Source organism: Myodes glareolus, chromosome 2 (assembly GCF_982192425.1).
Source record: "Myodes glareolus chromosome 2, mMyoGla1.1, whole genome shotgun sequence".
In the NCBI taxonomy this organism is placed as follows: domain Eukaryota; kingdom Metazoa; phylum Chordata; class Mammalia; order Rodentia; family Cricetidae; genus Myodes; species Myodes glareolus.
The window spans coordinates 89,614,760-89,637,228 of NC_142027.1; the positions used below are offsets into that span (position 1 = coordinate 89,614,760).

The 22,469-nt window shown below is 48.1% G+C and overlaps 2 protein-coding genes across 3 annotated transcripts in view; both read right to left on the reverse strand.

Annotated features, from left to right (window-relative positions):
• Positions 1-94: 94 nt before the first annotated feature.
• On the reverse strand, positions 95-22,291 carry N4bp2l1 (NEDD4 binding protein 2 like 1). 2 transcript variants are annotated; one of them, XM_048419168.3, is made up of 5 exons: positions 21,909-22,291; positions 5,190-5,317; positions 4,800-4,888; positions 2,598-2,674; positions 95-1,453 (listed from the first exon to the last, which is right to left on the reverse strand). In XM_048419168.3, the coding sequence occupies exons 1-5, from the start codon at positions 22,082-22,084 to the stop codon at positions 1,204-1,206; spliced, it is 720 nt and encodes a 239-aa protein (XP_048275125.1). In that variant the 5' UTR covers positions 22,085-22,291; the 3' UTR covers positions 95-1,203. The 2 variants fall into 2 exon arrangements, with proteins under 2 accessions (XP_048275125.1, XP_048275131.1); XM_048419174.2 differs by lacking the exon at positions 21,909-22,291 and adding an exon at positions 5,746-5,873.
• LOC125390276 (NEDD4-binding protein 2-like 2) overlaps positions 5,746-22,469 on the reverse strand; it is a 91,683-nt gene continuing 74,959 nt past the window's right edge. Inside the window, exon 9 of the mRNA XM_085685237.2 lies at positions 5,746-5,873. Coding sequence (XP_085541363.2) covers positions 5,850-5,873 — 24 coding nt within the window. The 3' untranslated portion in view covers positions 5,746-5,849. The remainder of the gene's footprint in view (positions 5,874-22,469) is intronic.

Below are 22,469 nucleotides of genomic sequence, written 5' to 3' on the forward strand. Positions count from 1 at the left end.
TGATATACCCAGAGGTTTTTTATGGTTGAGGTTCTTGGGTTTTGGTAAATGTTTTGTTGTTAAGCCAAAAATAAGTTCAGTGGCAAACCCAATATAAATGCAATACCATATACAATTTTAATAACCATAAAAGCACCATTATATAAGACACTTAAAATAATATCTCACAAAACATTAGAAAGAAGCTATTGGCCAAAAAATAAATAGACCATACATTCCACATGGTCTTCTCACAATCTCGTACCAAATGAATCTGATTCCAGCCTGCTGGGATTTAATTTGAACTCATAAATTCATAACTGATCTGAGGGGCACTCCACATGACATACATACCCTGCTGATCTCAATGAGCATGACTTTCACATTTCCTTGTATGACCTAAACTCTGGCTGCTTCATTGCTTTGCACTCCCAACCCAAACATCCGGGTGGCTAACTAATCACATGTTAGAGGCATCATTTCAGGAATCACTTGATGACTCTTTAAAACTGATGTTTTGCAAAAGCAGGTTATTTACATTGTTGGACTACAAGCTGGAGGAGGGAGGGGGGTTGGTTCCGCTGACGCTGCTGAGCGCAGCAGGGTCTGACTGTAATGGTACTCATTCTCCTTAGGGGCCTAGTACTGAGAATTCATAGGCGTGTTTAACAGTGACACATCTTTAAAATAAGGGGAAAAGTCCCCTAATGGTACCCTGAAGGACAACATCCCCTTCTGTGCATTAAGTCTAAAAGAAAATCAGTGCCATTAGAGTGATGGTTCTGGTCTCTGGATGCAGACGGTCAGAGTAGCAAGGGCACTTCCTACTGCTTCCCGCCTCTGCGTCCGCCCCCCCTCACGCTCCAGCTTTATGGAGAAGATGGATCTGGCAAAGGCAGTGGTACTGTAGCCCAGAGATGTGCTAGGAACACTTTGTTTATGACACTGCAACTAATTGATAATCTTGGATTTCAGTTTCAAATTAGCTCTTTCTCTAGAGAAAGACCTTTGAGCCCTCAGCAGAATCCCCATCATCAAGCCATATGGGCCATTCTGACATCGCTTGTTGGAGATAATGAATATAATGACCTCTGTTCAGAAATTTCTGGGCTTGGCTATTTACATTGGAATTAGAGCTCTGGCTAAAACTGAACAAAGAATAAATACCAAAAATTGAAGTAAAAACTTCTTTAGGAAAATTCTGCAGTGGCTGTGCACAGACAGCTAATATCCATGGTGACAACCACCCCTTCTGAAGCTCTCATTGGAGAAGCCGCCATGAGCCCTTCGGTTGGGGAGCTCTGTGTAGGTGCTCCAGTACCCAGAGCCACTGGAAGGCGCGCTGTTCCTGTCCTGGTTTCTGTTCGCTCTGCTTGGCTTTTCTGCATGAAGGACACTGTGAAAGGTAACATCGTGTTCATACCGTTCTTTCATTCGGTGGATTTTTTCTCTTGGGACTCCATGGATGTTTCTTCTACACAGAAGAAAAACCCACAAGTGTTTAGTTAAGGCAGGCTATCAACACAACTTACATCAAGTAACGTACATCACAAATCCTGCATTGCATGGCTGCTGCGCTGCCTCAGGACACCTGGCAAAAGCGTATGAGGTCCAGCTCTGCTGGCTCTCATGCCGCCTGACACATCCCCAAACAAGCCTGTGGCTTGCTTTAGGAAGGCTTTGTTTCAGCTGGGCACTCGGGAGGCAGAGACAGGCAGATCTCTGTGAGTTCAAGACCAGCCTGGTCTATAGTGTGAGTTCCATGGCTACAGAGAAACCCTGTCTTAAAAAATGAAAAACCAAATAAAAAAAAAAAAGCTTTGTTTCTGGTGATATCAACAATGAACAAACACCATAAGATTTAACTACTCATGTATTTAGTGATATGCCTGCTGATGACATTTGTACATCTGCTATCAGTTCAGATCAGCTGGTCTCTGATACCATTAGATGATGCTTACTGAAACAATCTTAAGTTCTAGAAGGCACAAATACCAGCTGGGGACGTGGTTAGACATACAATTGCCAAGATTTAAATTACAGAATAGAGTTCATGAACCATGTCAGATTTAACAACCAGGCAATCGAGGGGGTAGTCACAGACTCATTTTGGAAATACTCTGCTTCTGCTGGGCCATTGGTATCAGGTAACACAGAGCGTGGCTATCAGAAGCCATGCGTTAAAAACCAAGTTAGTATTCTTTGGACACATGTTGCTGTTAAGTCAAAGCAGCACTTGTAGCGTGAATGACCCACGTTCTGCTTCCCACTCAAAGGTCTCGCTTTAGCCTAATGCAGAAGCGTCACTGGCATGTGCATCCCATGCAGAGGCAGTGCTGTAAATGCTCATTAATGAAGAAGCGACTGAGCATAAAGTGAGTGCATCCTTCTCAAGGACCAAGTCCAAGCCAAGGATTAGCATTTAGCATTGTATTAGACATCTGACTCAGAGCTAAAATCTTCACATTAATAGTTCCAAATTTATCAATTTCTAAGAATTACCATTTCTGGCCTGAAAACTACAGTCCATTTCCAGCCTGAAAAGATGCTTTTGTTCGGTCTGAAATACCTGAAAACAGCAGGATACAGAATGAGGAACGAGGAAAACAAAGAGGTACCTTGCTAACTCTTGAACGTTGAATTTCCAGCGAGTGTCGGGTTCTCGGAATATAACTTCATAGTTATTCTCAAGTGCCTGATTTTTCAAAAGTACATAAGACAATGAAGACATGGCATGTATGCTTGGGGTTGTTCATGCTCCCCTTAACATTCACCACAGACTTGCCCAAAGCCCCCTGTTTTACAGGCCCGAATCTGTCCCCGTAGCTAGCCGCTCATGCTGTGTTACATGTCCCATCGACAGAGTTTATCAGTTCTATCTAGTATGACTGAACATCCCTGAAGACCGATCACTGAATGCATGACGAAGCTTCCCAAACACAGGTGTGAACAAGGAACCTGGAGAATCCTAAAGTCGCTTCTGTGATCATGGAGTTACTTCTGCTTTGGTTTGTAACTGAGAGCACCGCATAACTTAGGAAGTAAAAGCGATTTCCACATATTTTAATATAGTGTTTCCTACAGATTGCAGCTCTCCCCGCTCCGCAGTGCTTGGCCCAATGCCCTGGGCCTCATTTCTGTGAGTTTAGAGAAATAGTAAGGGGGCTAGAGAGATGGCTCAGCAGTTAAAGAGCACTGGCTGTTCTTCCAGAGGACCCAGGTTCAATTTCCAGCACCCACATGGCAGCTCACACCTGTCTGTAACTCGTTTTCTAGGATCTGATATCTTTATGCCAATGCACTTAAAATAAAAGTTAGATAAATTACTTTTTTAAAAAGAGAAAATTAGTAAAGTTCTCATGTCAAATCTAAACAGTCAGAAACTGACAGCTTTGTTCAAACAGCCTTCTGTTATCACCAGTGCCCAACGTGTTAAAAATAGAATTAAGTGAGCTCAGATGAGGGCTCCTGCATAAGGAGGCAGCGTGCATACGTCCTGGTGCGCTGTTACACCAGAGGGGGCTACAGTTAATAGTACACAAATCAAAACAGCCAACAGAACTCTGAGTGTTCTCATCTCATACAAAACTGTGTTTGTGGTGGTGGATAGCCTAAGTACCCTGAGTCAGTCGTGAATTTATCCACCAAATAGCCCACTGTACTCCATGAATATGTAAGATTATTAATAAACTAATAGATACATTTAAATAGATGTTTCCCCTTCTTCCTTTGGATAGTCAGTTCTATCCAGGAAAAATAATCAACCACCGTGTCTTAAGGACAGCTAATAACTGGATCTCATTAACAGCTTTGGGTGTCTAATATCCATCCAGAACAGAGACATGAAATGACTTCCTGGAAGTCAATGCCAGATGCTTTTAATGCTGCCTCAGGCTGTGCCCGCGTGCATCAGCTCTTCATGGCCCTGTTCGCCTTTTGTGGCCTTGAATGCAGACTGAAATACAGAGTTTCTAGTCACCCCTTATACCTGGGCCTGAACAGAGCTGATGGGGAAGCCTCCGTAGGCAGAAGCGCAGCTGTCTGTCTGCTATTTTGCCTATATGTGGAAAGAATCCTAAAGCCCAACTGCCGTGGAGGAGACTTCACAACACACTGGGGGCCATGTGTATCTCCAGAAGCTGTCTGCCTCCTGCTCCGCTCAGTTTGCGTGTGGACTGAAAACCTGTTAGCAGAAGATATAAACTATGTCTGAAAAGATCCGAATGGAGCTGAGTTGTGTGTTGATGTTTGTATTCCACTGTCTTAAAGGGTTACGCTGGCAATCCTAAACCTGTTTATAGACGAAGAAACTCTGTCGCCCCGGGACTCGCAGCAAAACACTGCTGAAATCCCCAGCCTGCAACAGGGAGACCTGACTCACTGGGACCCAGAGCCCTGCTAGTGCATCCCCTCGTCTGTAACTCCCTCAAGAATGGGTGGATGCTCCCCAGAGTAGAAAATAGTCCAAACTGAGGAGGCAAAGGCAGGTGGGGTTCTACAAGTTCGAGACCAGCCTGGTATACATAGTGAGTTCTAGGATAGCCAGGGCTATGTAGGGGAGAAGGAAGGAGGGAAGGAGAGAGAGATATCTACCAAGGACTAAGACCAAGTACTCCCATTTATGGAGGCCCTGAGGTAAGGTAGCCCCTCAGTGAGTGAAGAGCAGAGAGAAACCCTAAAAGAGCTCTACCTGCTCCCTGAGAGGATTATCGTTAGTAAGTGTAAAATCACGGACGGCCAGAAAAAGAGGAAAGAGCACAGGTTTCAACTTTCTCACAAAACGCCCACAACGGAAAATTCAGAATGATACTTCTTCCTACCATGACTGCATAGGGCTTCATTTCCCAGGCGTGCAGGTTGGTGTTATCAATAATAATGGGGGATATGCCATTCTGCATTGCTTTCCTTGCTGTAACACAATGCAACACAACAGTGAACAACACGCAGCGGGCACCAGCGCGAGCATCATCCACATTTTGTCACTTCCATTGCAGGAGGCCTTCCTCGCTTGGTGAAACGCTACCTAGTGCAGAACCGCTAGCGGGGTTTTCCTTTAACTGGGATCTACGACAGAGGCCAAGCCCTGCTGCCCTGCTCGGATAGAGAAGTGGCAGAGCTTGTCTGTCTCTAAAGCTCCTTCCGTTTTGAAGCTGCTACAATCTACATGCACCACAGGGTTTTCCCCGAGAGTTTGAAAAGGAATTTGTCACCTCGCTTCTGGTTCCACTCATGAGCTTCCTCCAAGAAGTCCGGGTTGAACTCATAGGCACCATCTTCCCTGAAGAAAAAATCGTCGGTGCTGAAAATCATGGCCCTGGGAAAGTCACGCTGCATTTCTCTGCAAAGTGGAGAAACGGAAAAGGGATTTGCCCCATTATGCTTGGTCATGGGAGAACGGCTTCTTTCCATCTTTAACAGCGAGCAGACTATAATTCTGCGAGCTGCACGTTTTGAATTTCCCACTCCACTAAGGAGGAGAATCAATCATCTCAGCCATCACTCCTCAATGGGAGGCAGAAGCCTGAGAGGCCACTGTGCAGGTTGCCAACCCTCCGAAGTAGAGGTCACCGGTCACGGCCACTGCCTCCTGCAGCATCCAGGATTGACTGACACTCCAAAGCAAAGTTGAAGGCATGGTGACTGTTTCCTGAGGGACATCAGTTACCAGGGCCACTCCTCTCCAAGGCACACCAGTGCCCTCCCAGACCTCCCCTCAGGCACCATGCCCCCACGCTGCAGCCCTTCCCTTCGCCCCTAAACTCTTACCTGTCCTGGGTCCCATTCCTCGGAGCTCTGATCTCTGTAAGGACCCATCTGAGCAACTAGTTCTTGCTGAGGTATGAAATGTGGATAAAGGAGATGTGTGTGAGCTACCCTCTGAGTTCTAACAATACCTAAACCAATGGAAAAAGCACAAGAGAAGGAGAGAGGTGAACCCAATAATGTCCCTGTGCCTTCTGAGCGCTACCCCTGGGGTCTAAATGGGAAAATGTCATAGGAAACAATAACATCACAGAGAGTGCCTTCACGTGACACAGAAAGCGGGGTAAATTCTGCGGGAAAGAATTTCAAGGAGGTTTTGACTTGGGATGGCATCGCATTTGGGGGCAGGTACTATTAAATCAGAAGTGGCAGGGCTGGTGCCAAACTACTGTGTTTCCTTTGAAAGGAAAAAAAATGCAGAAGCCGGTTATCTGGCAATGCATGCCTGCAGCACAGTAGACTCTGCTAGGGCCTGGCAACCACTCCTGCAGCTGGGTGGAGAGTGATGGAAAAGCAGGCAGAGGCGTGGGGGGTTTTTTAAGTTCTGCTCTTGGTAGACAGAGAGCTTATTGCCTCCTTCCCCCCTTTTTGTTTCGTTTTGTTTTTCAAGACAAGGTTTCTCTGTGTAACAGCTCTGACTGTCCTGGAACCACTCTGTAGACCAGGCTGACCTTGAACTCACAGATCCTCCAACTTCTGCCTCCCAAGTGCTGGGATTATCTTAATCCAGCAAGAATATGGAGCAGTAGAGCAGTGTCCCACCCTCATGCTTCCATTCCAGCCGCCATGAACTTGTCTGCCTAAACTTGTTTTCTCAATCCTAAAATAGAGAACAGTCCCAAAGGCTGAAGGGAGAGCCCTTCGTAAAGGGGAAATACTTAACAAATGTGAGCCGCACTATTACGCTGTTTGTCATAACTTACCCCACCCTGACTGATGACGGACAGGGGCCATGCGTCCGGGCATGTGGGAATATGGGGCTTTTTAGGGGTTGTGGTGGATGCGAGAAAGGGGAAAGGATAAGAGCTTTCACTTCGAAATGTCGGTAAATACACATTCCAGAAACAGCCTGCAAGCATCTCTACCTGAGTTCTCCAGAAGGCGTGACAGCAGAGTTGGAAATGCTGACAAAGTAAATGCATTTGTTTACCGTGAGTGGTGGCTCATGGGCAGTCCAGTGAATATTTTGATTTTAACAGCAACCTGACTGTCCTTGAGAGACTTTTGAGAAAATGTAGGACTATATTTCTTTCTTTCTTTCTTTCTTTCTTTCTTTTTTTTTTTTGGTGTTTGTTTATTTGGTTGGTTGGTTGGTTTTATTGTCGGGGGTGGGGGCGGGTTTGAGACAGGGTTTCTGTGTGTAACCACGTTAGCTGTCCTGGAACTAGCTCTTGTAGACCAGGCTGGCCTTGAACTCACAGAGATCCGCCTCCCTCTGCCTCTTGAGTACTGGGATTAAAGGTGTGTGCCACCACCACCCGGCATTTATTTTTAGTTATCTCCATGCGCACCACCTGCACATCTGTCCATGGAGGCCAGAAGAGGGCATCAGATCTCCTGGTGCTGGAATTACAGTTATGCACCACCATGTGGGTGCTGGGAATCAAACCCAGGTCCTCTGCAGGAGTGGCAAGGGATCTGAGCCATCTCTGCAGGCCTGAGGTAATAGATTTCAATATCAAAGGACTAGTATCAATTAGCCAGCCTATGAAACCCCTATTGACAATTGTCAGACACCAAGTGTTACACGAAGTGTTACGACATAGAAATAAATCAAGGAGTTGCTTCCAAGAATGTATGAGCTGGCTAGGGGGCCTGGTCTCCTACACAGTTTGTGTGGCACATGGAGGACAAGCTGTACCAGCAAAACACAGAGAGAATTTAGGTCAGCAACATCAACATTTTGGCAAGGGGAGCATTATAAAAGAGAGCATTTGCCTTGGGCCTCGAGGGTAACTTATACCTCATGTGAGAGGGGATGAGAGAAGGCGGGAGCAACATGTCCAAGGTAAATACACTGCAAAGAGCAAAGACACTGCAGTTCCCCTGTGGCAAACCCTAGAAATGCTAGGCGCAAAGCGTTAAGAGCCTTTTTGGAGGCGAGCTTTCCTTTCCACGTGTAATCCTCAAGGGCTCCTGTTTCCTGTCAGGGCTTTACACTACGGACAGAAGTTTAAGTTTCTGGTGTTTTCTCTACATAAACTTTAAGACGTGGTGTTCGTTTCACACTTTCTTTGCTCCTTAATCACGTCAAGAAAATATAACATCTCGGCTCTTTTGGATCACGACGTTTTACTCAGAGTAAAATTGCGCAGGCCCGCCACCGGGCAGCAGACACCCCTGCGAATGGCCTGCATAGCCCTGTCAGCGAACTGGCAGCCAGGAGTACGCGCTTCACCTGTGTGGCGCTGAGCTGCACACCCCTTTGCTCTGCCCTGTTTACTTTTTTTTTTTTTTTTTTTACTTTTACCTGATTGTCAAATTAGTACCGACAGCCATAGCAACAGCTTGAAGACTCAAGGCAGTACAAACACCAGCTGAGCAGAAGTGGCTGACAGTATGTGGACTGTTAAGACGTAAGGCTGAGCAATAAATATCATTCCATCGGCCTCGGGAGAGGAGGGAAGGGCCTCAGCCCTAGCTTTCTCTATGGTGGTCAGGAGCCGCATGCAGTTAGGGAAATTGAGGAAAGAAAAAAGCAGAAGAAAAGGGAGAAAAGAGACAATTACTTGCCCATCTCTCCCCTCCTCCACTGCCCCGCCCCCACTCACTAAAATTACGAGAGAAAATCAGGCACTAACCTATATTTCATAATTTATTTTCCCACAATTATTTAACCATCAAGAACTATAAAGTCACTGGGCGGTGGTGGCGCACACCTTTAATTCTAGCACTGGGGAGGCAGAGGAAGGAGGATCTCTGTGAGTTCGAGACCAGCCTGGTCTACAGAGCTAGTTCCAGGACAGCCAGGGCTACACAGAGAAATCACCTGTATCACCCCCCAAAAATAATTACTTGAGTTTATGTTTTAAAGATCTCAAATCTTATGAGAGGAAATCCTCTCATAATCTCATAATTTAAGATTATTTTAATTCATTTTCTATTTAAATATTTAAGCCATTTCTCTTATAGCGCCACAAATATTTTTTCATTTGTTTCAAGTACCACCTTTGGTAATTATGTCTTTCCTCTATAACTGTCCTCACGCCTCTATGGGTTTCCTTTGGACAGAGTCCAGAGAAGTTCCGGTCATCTGCTCAGGATTGGGTCCAGACTAAACATTCTTGGAGGGATGGTACAGAGGAGAGATGTGCTCCCTGACCTCACGTGACACCCTGCCCAGTGTGCTCAAGCATACACCTGGCTAAAAGTCAGTGCCAGTGAGTGTTCCACTGTCAAACAGGCTCACTGGCTTCGTGTGTGAGCAGAGGCCCGGACCACGTGACTGTGCTCGGTTCTAGCAGCCTTCCCTGGACAGCCTACACCTCAGAGATCCTGCAAGTCTTACGTGGGGGATCATGGAATTATTTGAAAGTCTTTCCCTATTTTCTAGGTAGAATTTTGTTGTTGCTTTGGTTTGGGTTTTCAAGACAGAGTTTCTTTGTATAACAGCCCTGGCTGTACTTGGAACTAGCTATGCAGATCAAACTGGCCTCAAACTCACGGTGTAGACCAGGATGGCCGCGAACTCACAGAGATCCTCCTCCCTCCTCCGGAGTTCTGGGATTAAAGGCGTGCACCACCACCGCCCTGCCAGAATTGTTTTATAAGGAGCCTTCTCTCTCTCCTCTTTTCATAATCTTTATTTTATTTATTTATTTATTTTCTTATTGCTGTGCAGCTCATACTACTTTTGGGTCCATAATCCTTCTGCCTCAGCCCCTCAAGAGCTGGGATAGCAGGCAGGCACCCCTGTGCCCCGCCATGCTACACTTTGTTTGCTTGCTGTGTAACTCTGATGGGCCTAAAGTTCACTATGGAGTCCAGGCCGGCCTCGTACTTGTGGGAAATCCTTCTGCCTGTCTCCCAAATGCTAGGATTGCAGCATGCACCTTATAGCCAGTCCTGTCATTGTTCTTTCTGATGTCCAACTGTCCCAAGTTTAGCTAGAGGTACCCTTCAAGCCGGCTCCTCTGTCTTTATTCATGAAAAGTATCCTTTTGTTCCTAATTAGCACAGACACACATTGAAACATTAAAGCCCTGAATAAATAACAAATAAACAAATAAATGAATACGGATAGGCTCCTATATTTCTCCTGGATGGAAAATGATTTCGAACACTTGGGGTTTTCTTGCCAGGATCTCTAAAGTCTTTTCTTTGAGTTGTCTTTTCATTTATTAGTTGTGTCTGTGCACGTGTGAGGTCATAGAACAACTTTCACCGCATTTCCCTCCCTTGGCCGTGCGGGTTCCAGGCTCAGATAGGTCCTTAAGGCTTGGTGACAAAGGGCCATTGCTGAGCCCAAATTTTATCCGCTTGTTTGTTCATTTACTCATTTGTTTTCTGAGACAGTCTCACTAGGAAGCCCTGAGCAGCCTATAACTCAGCCGCTGCCTCCCAAGTGCCCGGCGAGTGCCTCCAAAGGCGTGTGCCTGGATACCCAGAGTAAACGTTTTTATTTCGTCTTTTTGTATAAAGACAGGAATGAGATCTAAAGCATACCACGTTTTCACCAATGGTTCTTTTCTTCATAGTAAATTAATTCTCACCCCATGAAATATTCTGACTGTTTTTTTTCAAGACGGGGTTTCTCTGTGTAGCCCTGGTTGTCCTGGAACTCGCTCTGTAGACCAGGCTGACCTCAAACTCACAGAGATCTGCCTGCCTCCGCCTCTGGGTGCTGGGATTAAAGGCATGTGCCACCACCGCTGGGCTTCTGTGACAATTTCAGTGCACAGTATGCATTTCTCCACAGGGCTGCACCACAGTTTCCCTAGCGACTGTGCCATGAGTAGCCAGTGGACCATTCTCCCCAAGACCATCAAGACCATCCCCTCCGGTGTGTGGAGCAGGGCTCCTCATGGGGACGGTTAGCTTACTGAATCACAATTCTCTACACAACAGTTGCTTTGGAGCTCTTGGTCTCTGTCATCTCTAGATGGTAAAGTTTAAATCTTTTCTCATGCACTCTAGTGACATATAGCCTTTTATTTGCAAACCCACACCTTTGGCGGGACATCAGAATAGTCTTTCTCGCCCGAAGATTATGTCAACATGTCAATAATTACATTTTCCTCCTCGGTCCATCTGAAATTTCGTTTATCTATAGTACTGGTTAAGGATCTAACTTGATTATTTTTCTACCTAAGACCCTGGTTGACCCCAAACCATTCCCTCTGTGTTTTAGCCTTTCCCGTTATCCTGAAATACAACACCACACAAATGACTGCATGTAATTAGAGCTATCCTTGGACTTATTTTGTTCCTATGTTTGGATCCCATCTTCTTGCTTTCTTTTCTAATATTTTATTATAGTCAGTAGCTGAGAATATTTCCTTTATAAAATTTATACCCTTAGTTCATTTTGATGCAGAAGTGTGTCTGAACAGTGTCAATTAAAGCCACACCTCCTTTTTGCTCCATGGTGGTTCCAGTAATTCCTCCCGGAGCGTCTGGCAGGGATCAGAGACCTTGGCATATATGATCTCTCTTTAACCTTTGTACCACTTTTCTGAAGTAAATAATAGTTCCTCCAGTTACAGATAACGAAACTACCGCTTGAAGAGATTAAGTAACAGGCCAGGATGCAGCGTTTCCAAGTGGCACCGCCAGCATTTTCCCTCCGGTCTGGAGAGAACCAGGCTGAGTGGCATTACAGACTCTGAGAGGGTGCATCTCATTATCTCACACAATAGCGACGTGCAACCCCAGTCTGCAACCACAACCTGCAGCTGCCATGCTGAGTTTATTATGGCATTTCCTAAATTTCAGAAAACAACCTGTGGGGGTTGGTGAAGGGAGTGGGAGGAGGGGAGGGAGTGGGAACCAGGATTGGTATGTAAAATGAGAAAAGACAGTTTTTAAAAATATATATATAATTAATTAATTAAAAATTGGATGTGTGTATGTGAGTGCCCATATGTGGTGTGTGTCTAGGCACCATGCTTCTGCCTGGTGCTCGAGGAGGCCAGAAGAGTGCTTCAGATCCCCTAGAACTGGAGTTACAGATATTTATGAGCCACTGGGAAATGAACCCCGGTCCTCTGCAAGAGCAACCAGTGCTCTTAACCACTGAACCATCTCCAGTTCCAACGAAGACTTTCTTACATGTCTATCATGAAACTTTGGTCACATCTCTGCCCCGCCCACTCCACCCCTCTGCAGGGCCTCTCAGCTCCCCTGCAGCTCCAGCTTTCACATCCGTTGCACACCACAGGAAGAGGCAAGAACTCCTGATACCGCGACTCTAACCACATCCTGCCACATCCACCCGGAAAGAGTAGCTTTTGTGGCGGTCTTCTCGGGAGATGTCTCGGGACCCATTTGTGCCATCACTGCTGAGTCTTCAAAGGTGTCACATGTCGCTGGGTGGTGGCGCATGCTTTTAATCCCAGCACCCGGGAGGCAGGATGAGGAGTAATCTACCCAGCACCCGGCAGCCCAAGAGCAGGGAGGAACACTGGAGAGCACACGGCAACTTCCTGAGGTCTGGTTGTTGCCAGCTCCGCATCCTGACCCTGGGCATCCGTCCTCGCTGTGCCTCTCACTCCAAATGTTTATCAATACATCACCAGAAAAGCAGCCTTCCAGGGGCTGGAGAGATGGCTGGGAGGTTAAGAGCACTGGCTGCTGCTCTTCCAGAGGGTCTGAGTTCAATTCCATTGCTTACAACCATCTGTAATGAGAACTGGTGCCCTCTTCTGGCCTGTAGGCATACATGCACCGTGTACATAATAAATCTAAAGAAGTGGGTGGGTGGAGAGATGGCTCAGGGGGACCTGGATTCCATTCCCAGCAACCACATGGTGGCTCCCAACCATCTCAGAGGGATCTGATGCCCTCTTCTGGCCTGCAGGCATACGTGCAGACAGAATACTATATAATCAATCAATCAATCAATCAATCTTAGGAAGGAAAGAAGGAAAAAGAAATCACTATCACTCTAGACAAGCTTCTCTTGCTATGTGATACAAGGACAGCCTGTCATCTGTGCCCCTTGTCTGTGCTCTGTTTATTAATCATGTCTACCCTTTCTCAGAACTGGGGGAAAGAGCAGGGAACCAAAGTCAAAAGGACTTTAGGTTTTGCCCAGAGGTCATAGGTCAGGGACAGCCTAGAGGGCAGTTCTCCAGGCACATGGTCACTCTAGGCTCTCACCTGACTGCTGTTTACAGGTGGCAGCAGTCACACCTTTGCTCTTAATTTTTAAGTCTGTTTTTAATATTAATACCAAATAGATGCCCTGGCATATCACTTGTTTTCATGTATCAGACAGCATCTGGAGCAAGTGGCATAGCCTGCTCCCCACCCCATGTTCTCCATGTTGCACACATACTCTCACGAGTCTGCTCACACAAGCAGCCTCTGCTTTCTTCTTTTCTCAAGAGCCACGTTAGCATCTGAGCTGGGTTTCCGGGGAAATTTCCAGCGTTGCCTTTTGTTAACAAAGCCACTCATGGACTCTTTAGTGAATGTCTACAAGATGCAGGACTTCTCTCGGAGGCAGGGCAGAAAATAAGAGTTTGTTTGTTGAAGCAGGGTCTCACTATGTAGTTCAGGCTGGCCTCGAATTTACAGCAATTCTCCTGCCTCTGTCTCAGTGAGTGCTGGGATTACAGGTATGAAACACACCTAGTTTAGATATGGTTAATGACTCAAAGAATTTACATCATGCCTGGTGGTGGTGGTGCAGGCCTTTAATCCCAGCAATCGGGAGACAGAGGCAGGAAGGTCTCTGCGTCCAAGGCCAGTCTGGTCTACAAAGTGAGTTCCAGGATAGCCAAGGCTACACAGAGAAACCCAATCTGGAAAAACAACAACAACAAAAAGCAAAAACAAAACAAAAAACCCTAAAGAACTTACATCTCATGAAACTCACAGTCTAGTAAATAACGTGTGTGTGTGTGTGGGGGGGGTAATCTATTTACAAGGGAGCCAGTATAAGCTAAAAGTACTACAGTCTCCTTCGATAGCAGAGGAAGCCTCTCCTCCTCCTCGTATCCCCCAACTCTACAATCCTACTTCCGCAGGGTGCCTAGTAACTGTGGGAAGTGGGTGGAGGAATATTTGTCTCTGAACAGCCCCCACCCCCATGAGCTCACCATCGCATAAGTGTGCCGTGTCCTGATCCCAGCGTTCCCATTGCATTAAATAAAAACCACAAGGTTGGTGCTGGAGAGACAACTCAGCAGTTAAGAGCACTATCTGTTCTTGCAGAGAACCAGGGTTCAGTTCCCAGCACCCATAAGGTGGCTCACGACCATCTGTAACTCTAGTTCCAGGGACTCCAAAGCCCTCCTCTGGCCTCTGTGGGCACTGCATGCACATGGGGCACATACATACATGCAGGCAAACATACACATAAAATAAAAATGAGTACATCTTAGGAGGACTTGGTCACTGTGTGCTGAGCCCTTCTTCTAGCCTCCCTTCCTCTGCCTGGCTTCTTATCTCGACAGACCAGAACGCCTTCTCCCCCAGCCATGTGCAAGATGAAGCACAGAACCTTCTGAAGGAACAGTTAGAATCAAGTTCATTTGCTTGTTATGCTGCTTCCCCTAGTCCCACAGGGTTAGGCAGATTTTAGATGACTTGAAGGGACCAAAAAATAATGTCTCGTTGTGTTTTGTAGCATCCAAATGGCCCTGGAAAGGTGCCCTGTCACAGTGATTTCACTTGAGCACCCAGAAGGAAGTAGGTTGAATCATAAACATCCTATCATATGAGTCAATTTAGTGACTCGGGAGTTGACATTTCTCTCTGGTACACCATGCTCAGTGTAAATACAAACACTTAAAATCTAAAATCATCTCCCAGTGGAACATATTAGCAAAAATACGAAATTCCTTGGTAATACTTTAATTAGGAGGAACATCTCTTATTAATACTGACAATAGAAAAATGTACCTTCCTTACCCTGAAACGTGAAATCCAGGTTAAATTAGACCCCTAACAGGGCCTGAAGGGTTTCCTACCACACTTAGTGTTTCAGTTTTTCGAGACAGGGTTTCTCTGAAGCTTTGGAGCCTGTCTTGGAACTAGCTCTGGTAGGCCAGGCTAGCCTCGGACTCACAGAGATTCGCCTGCCTCTGCCTCCCAAGTGCTGGGATTAAAGCCGTGTGCCACCCCTGCCTGGCTCATCAGATTCTTTTATCAGGCCCCTCCCACTTTCTGTGCTCTGGTTCAGGCCTGGGGATGTAGGTCTGTAGTAGTGTGGCTTGTCTGGCATGGGTAGGGTTCTAGATTTAAGCACACAGGTATTGAAAAACAGCAGTGGCAGTGGGCTCAGCCCTGCGACCTTGAATCAAGGTATTTCCCACAGCAGAGCTTCAAGCCTCAGGGTTGAGTTAGATAAACACTGCAGGGGATTCTTATAGTCTTCCTCTTTCATTTCTCGGTCCACTTCTACTTCCTCCCAAGCCATAGCATCTAGGTGGTTGTACATTTCTACATTATAAACATCATATGCAGTTCTGCAGCCCTACACCGGCAGTACCACACGCCACCATTAGCTGCGTCTTCCCCCGTGGCTCCAGCAGTGCCAGGAAACGTGGTGATGAGGTTCCTATGCGGTGGAGGCCACTTTCCCTGACAGGCCTCTTAGCGAGTGCCTATAAACCCACACGGCACCGCAAACTCCCAGTCCTTATAAAATGCATAAAGCACTTGATCCCCATCCGTCTGTTTCCAGAGGGAAGTCATGCGAGAACCCCAGCTACTGAGACTTAGGAAAACCACGAGATAGCTAAGACACTAGCTGTCCTTTCCCAAAGTGGCCTGAGTGACCAGAGAGCCGAGACGTCATCTGCCCGCTACTGTACCATGACATACAAAGAGTGGAACGCTGTCGATGTCTATCCTGGTTTTCCTTTTATTTAGTAGAGCCAATACCTTGTCTAGAACCTGGTCCCTGTTCTCAGTGCCTCTATAGTTCACTGTTGTTAGCCTGCCTTCCCCCCACCTGTCTGTCATTGCATCTTATTGGAAAAGCATCCTTCCATGTCCTGAGAGCTAGCTGGAGATGTGGAGGAGGAGAAAGGACAGCCATTAGGCAGCGTCCTTTGAGCCAAACTGAGTATGCCTTAGGAGTCATCTGTGAGGCGCTGAAGGGAAGAAGACCGCAAAGGGACCAGCATGCACCACGGCAAGGTTGCCAGATCTGGCTTCGACTGCTAAAGGTAGTGATGAGAGAGGGGGGAAAAAAAAGAAAAGTCCATGGAACTGACAGCATAAAAATGTTTAATTTTTCAAACAAGGCTGCTTGAACAAACAAATGGATAAAAAGACTCCTATTGCATTGCACTTCACAAAGGCAAGGGAGTTGTATAACCACACGATGGAGTATTTTATTCAGACATAAAAATTATGATGTCCTCGTATATGGCACAAGCAGGAACCTTGAAACAGTAGGCAAAGGGAGACAAAGGACAGATACTTATGACCCACATCCACGACGTACTTAGACAAGGACACAGGGACACCAAGAAACTTGGAGGCTGCAGGGATAAAGGAGAGCGAAGGCGTTACTGACAAGGGGGCACAGCTTCTCTCTGGGGTGATTTTAAAAAGTAGAGAAACACAGTGACAACCGCTGCATGTGTACTGAAGAGGTGAAAATAACCACGGCAGATGTTTAAGCGCCCCCACACACATGCACATGCGCACAGAGAAGCGCCAATGCGCATCCACAAATCTGTTGCTGGGATGGGAGGAGAGGAGAGGTGCCGAGTCAGAGGACTGGGGCTGATGACCGGGTCATGTTGGCAGGCCTGGACCACAAGGCCAAGAGCAAAGGGGGCTCAGGACTGGAACTCTAGGGCTGCTTCCCTACCCAGTTCTTCAAGGCTATTTTTATTATGTTTGTGTGTGATGTCGTGTGGCATGGTGTTCCCCAGACTGTGGTGGCCGGAAGACGGCCCCGTGAGTCAGTTCTTTCCCTCCCCCGGTCTGTGGGCTCTAGGGATTGAACCCAAGTAGTCAGGCCTACACGGCAAGCCCTTCCCCGCTGGGCCTTCTCCTGGGCCCCATGTGTGACCTTTGATTGGCTCCAAGCGCTAGCTCTGGGCCTATCTAGCCAGTGGATTCACTGCTGTGAAAGCCCAACAGATCAGTGCACTCTTTCCTCTCCTCACGCTGCCTCCTCTTCAAGGCCAAGATAACAACCGCTTCTGTGTGCAGGGGACTCTGTCCTTAACTGACTTCTGCCCTCCGCACGGGCTCCCTTAGCCTTGAAGGCTATCAGCACCAAAGTGCTCTTCCAGGAACCCTACTGGCCTACCGGGCAAAACTGATTACTTGTTACTTGAAAACTTACTTGTTTCCACTTGGTAGCTCTAACAGGCACCTTAGTGAGTATAGATCTAATGGGTACCTTAGTGAGTATAGATCTCAGTAGCAAGGGCACATGGTCGTCATTGGTTATCGGTTGGCTAAGACTGGCCGTAGCTGGTACTCACACGTCCACGGCATCTGTTTACTATGCCATCTGTGATCTTCACAATGAATGCGTTTGCCGAGTGTTAGCTTGTGTTACTAGGGAAGACTCTCAGGAGTTAAAGAATCAAGATAAAATGTCATCGTCGTTAGAAGTTCATCTCCTCAGCCGGGCAGTGGTGGCACACAACCTTTGATCCCAGCACTCGGGAGGCAGAGGCAGGTGGATCTCTGTGAGTTCGAGGCCAGCCTGGTCTACAGACGAGTTCCAGGAAAGCCAGAACAGTCAGAGCTACACAGAGAAGTTCATCTCCTCATGAGTGAGTTTCCTAGCGTGCATCCAACTGGAAATTAGCCCACGAAAGACTTTCACTGACAGCAGGACATAGTTAGTTAGCCAGGCCATTAAACAACTTTTTACTCAACTGGGCCTTGATTTTTCTCTTTAAAAAGTGACGAAGCAGGCTGGACAGAGGTCACAGGACTTCTTGCTCTTCAGAGGGCCCAAGGTTGACTCCCAGCACCCACGTGATGGTTCATAACCACCTGTAACTCTAGAGTCAGATGTAGTGCCTTCTTCTGACTTCTCTGAGCATCAGGAGCACATGTGGAAAACATACATACATGCAGCAAAGCAATCATACACACACATCTTTAAAATGGTTTTCTTTATGTTGCCAAGCAACATACAATTGTTGCTGAAAACTAGAAGGCAGTTGAGGGAAAAGACTATGATCCCACTCCTCAAAGCCAACACCTGGGGGTGGGCACTTATCGCCTCTCAGTTTATTCCCGAGAAGCTATGCAGACCTCTTTCTCTGAGCATAAAATGGATATGTAAGACTGTGTGAACCTTTCTTATTTTCGTTTTCATTTTTTGAGACAAAGCTCTCACGCATCCCAGGCTAGTCTCGAACTTAATAGGTAGCCCAAATGACCTTAAACTCCTGACCCTCAGGGGCTGGAGAGATGGCTCAGTGGTTAAGAGCACTGACTGCTCTTCCAGAGGTCCTGAGTTCAATGAGTTCAATTCCCAGCAACCACATGGTGGCTCACAGCCATCTATAATGAGATCTGGCGCCCTCTTCTGGTGTGCAGGCACACAAGGAAGGAATGCTGTATATATAACAAATAAATCTTAAATAATAATAATAATAAAAAACCCTCCTGATCCTCCTGCCTCTACTTCCCAAGTGCTGGAATCACAGGTGTGCAGCACCACAGCTGATTTCTGGGGATTAGCCGCAGGGCTCTGTGCATGTTGGGCAAACACTGTATCCACTGAGCTATACCCTCAGATCTGTGGGTATCTTTAAGACAGGAAAGGATTCATTTACAGGTCAGATATACATCTCTGCTTCCATCAGTGACTGTGTGACTCATAAACCATATTTTTATATTTGCTATTTAATTAATATTTTAATATTTAATACTTATGCTACCTTGCATTTTTTTTCTGATGAGCATTCCTCTGGGTCTGCATGTTTGTCCAAGCATTCCTCAGGATAAATTTCCAGAACTGGAATCACAGTCAGGAATAACCGCCTACCCCCAGATGAAACTTAACTGAATGCAGGCACTAATGTAGACTTAGAGAGTGCACTGGCTGGAGTACTATGAGGTGGGTAAAATTTTTGAAGGAGTTAAAATTCAATTTAAGCAGTGCGGTGATGGTGCACGCCTTTAATCCCAGCACTCGGGAAGCAGAGATAAGCAGATCTCTGCGGTTTGAGACCAGCCTGGTCTACAGCGTGAGTTCCAGGACAGAGTAGTTACACAGAGAAACCCTGTCTCAAAAAAAGAAAAAAAAAAAGCCAACTGAAAAAAGGGGAAGAAATTCAATAAATTCAGAAAGATATTTTCCATATCCCAGCCACTTGGACATATGAAAAGACATATGTGAATATTCTAGAGTATAATGTTGACTTGAAGGACAAAACAGAACCTATTTTAAAAGAGATTTTTATTAGTTATTTAGTCAAATGAGATAAAAGTTAAGCATTAAGAGATAAGCCCACTTTTTGCAAAAACTAACTTCCTCCAAAGTTAAAGAAAAATATTTTATTAGTCTGATTTAAGAAATACACGTTCATTTATAGAAAATGTGGAAAACATGTAGAGAAAATGACTCTCAGAATCTAGCAAATACATAATAACTTATTTTCTACACAAGTGTCTTTTAAAGCGATCTTTCCATTCTCCTCTCTCCCACTCCTGCCCTGCAAAACATGGTGGAGGGAGACCAGGCTGTGACTTCCTGACCGGTTCTTACTTGCTCTGGGCTACATCCTACTCCACCGAACTTTGTCTAAACCCACAGCCCACCTGGAGGCCTGCAAGCCTCCTGAGCCTCCAGGCTGACAGTGGCCAGCACGGTGGGGGCCTCCCGGTCCACAGGCCTCCTCCTGCATAGTACAGCCAGACTTTGCCTCAGTAACTCAGAGTTCACCTCAGCCTTTAACGCACCCATCTGTTAACTACACCTAAAACTTACACAGCTACCACCTCACCGATTTCCTCTTCACAGTCCCCTCCCAGGCAGAAGGCGCCGGCGCCCCCACTGAAGAGGAGAGGGAACTGAGGCACAGTGGAGGCACGGTTAGTGAGTGGGAGAGCTCGGATGCAAAGCCACAAGTGCACGGACTCCAAAGCACCACTCTTTACCCAGCCGCTTTGTGGTATGGCAACAGAAAGTTAAGGGGAGGATCCCCACGAAACCATTTACCTTAATCACCTCTTAGTGATCAGAGAGAGGCAGAAGGACTGCTGAGGGGCAGTCCTAGCTAGGGAAAAGGCTCCCTCTCTCAGGCCCTGACCCTCCACATCTGTCCCTACAGGTGTTTATTGAGATGTTTTCTTGTCCGATGTCTTTTGCTTAGTCAAATATGCCAAGCAGGAATTAAAATCTAAAAAGTGTAGAAAATTCGAGACAGGGAGGACCCTTAAAGCTCACCCCAGCAGGGTCCCTGGCCTTTCAGTGTCTTTCTCGCCTCTGGCCATGCTACTTCCTCTCTCAGCAGGTTAGAGATGGCATGGCCGAAGGGGTAACTTCCTTCTCTGACTTTCAGTGTGTGATGGTTTACGGACTGGCAAAGTGAAAGTGAAATCGAACAAGATTCGGCACCCTGGAAACATTTGGTAACAGATGTACCCACCGTGAATTGCTGTGTCACAAAAAACCCAAGTCGGGCCGGGTTTTCCAAGGAGGCTCTCCACACCTCCCAGTCCCGCCACTGCCAGGAGCCTCCTGAAAGGACCTACAGAAGAAGCGTGTCGTAGAAGGGGGTACCAGCGTGGCCTTCGCAAGTAGCCTATCCCTTTTATTTCCAAAGGGAGCAATTCTCGTTGGCTGAATGCTTCCACTCCACAAACCAACTAGAACCCCAATTACAAATGTCAGCACCTTATCATTTACATCCAGGACTCAGACCCTCCCCCTATGACCACTACCTGGTGCCATGGAAATCAGCAGGTGACCGCAGGCCACCTTGGTTCTTCAGCGGTTCCGGGGTCCTATGGCTAGCCTTATCTGATGAGATGGGAAGCTCCCAGGTGGCCAAATGACTGCTTCTATCGACTAGTGAGCGCCAGATAATGTTCATGGAGGGTTAAGACATGGCCCCTATCTTCAAGCATCTCACAGAAGGGAAAACCAATCCTGTGCAACACTAAGCGCAGTCACAGAGCTGTAAACAGGAGCCAAGGCGCTGAGAAGAGCGGCTTCTACGGCAGGGTGAGGCAGCTGCGAGGGGAGGTAACAGAACCGGTTTTTAAAAGGCTAGTGAAATCAGTCGGGCAAAGGGTGGCGGTGGGCAAGCCAGGCAGGAGGGCCAGCATCGTCAAGCACAGCAAGGAGAGAAACAGTCCAACGTTGCTGGAACACCAAGTGCAGGGCAGGGAGTGGAGGGCGTTCAGGCTGGAACAGTGGGCCTAGCAAGGTGCAGCAGGCAGCAAGCCCGCGCAGTTCTCGCTGACCCGGTACCGGGAGGGCCGCTTACGCAATTCACAAGTGAGCGAATTTGGGCGCCCGCGGAGAGGCTGTCAGTGACGGTCGGTGCTGGCGCCGCCAGCCCCCCCTCTCCCCAGAGCACCTGTGCGCCTTCGCAGCCGCCAAAGCAGACGCAGGCTGAGCCGATCCACCAGATCTCAAAGCGGACCCCGGCCCCGGCCAGCGCAGCGCGGCACACCCCCTCCCCCCCCCGCCCCGAATCCCCCCCGAAACTCGCTTCGGTGACAGCGCCTGTTGACGCCCGGTGGCGGCTGCCTGCGCGCCAGCGGGCGGGGAGCGGGTTTCTCTGCAGTCGCCACCAGGTTTTCCCGAAGAGCAGTCCCCGCGGGCCTCCCCGACCCGGGGCTGGGGGGCGAAGGCTACCTCGGCCCGGCGATCACCAGGCCGGGCGCGGCGGGGAAGGGCCGGTGGCGTCTGGGGCTTTGCGCAAGGCGCAGTGCCGTGGTCCGTCCTCCCGGGCCGGCGAGCGGCAGAGGTCTCGGGCGCGCGGGACAAGGGCAGGGGCGGCGCGCGGAGCCGCTCGGGGTTGGGGCGCGCGTGGGCGCCAGGCCGCTGTCATTACCTGGCCAGCGTGGTTTTCCCCGAGCCCGGGAGGCCGCGCAGGAGGTAGAGGTGTTTCCTAAAGCTGTGGCGACGCGGAGGTGGCCCCCGCGCGGGCGGCGGCCGAGGAGGCGGCTGCTGCTGCTGCCGCTGGTGGAGGCTCAGCCTCCCAAACGATTCCAGAAAACTGTCCTCCATGGGGAGGGGGCTGGCGGTGAGGGCCCTGGGTTCCCTTCCTGAAGTCACGGTCTTGGCCAAAGCTGTTGTTTTTGTGACTCTCCGGCCATGTGATAGATGGAGGGGCGGGCGCTCGGAGCCCAGCCCCTCCTTCGCAGCCGCGCGAACCGCGGGAGGGGGCGTCTCTACCTGCGAGGCCGGGGTGCTGGGAGACTGACAGCCAGGGAAGCGTGGGTGACGCAGCCCCCAGCGCTCCCGCCTGCCTCCCACTGTCTTCCGCTGTCCTTCCCGAGGGAAGGGGCCCGGCCCGGGGACACAGTGGGAGGTTTTCCTGAAGTCACTGTGGAAGAAGCCCAGCCCACTGTTTCAGCTCTGCCTCCCTCGTCTCACTTCAGACAGGCCTAGA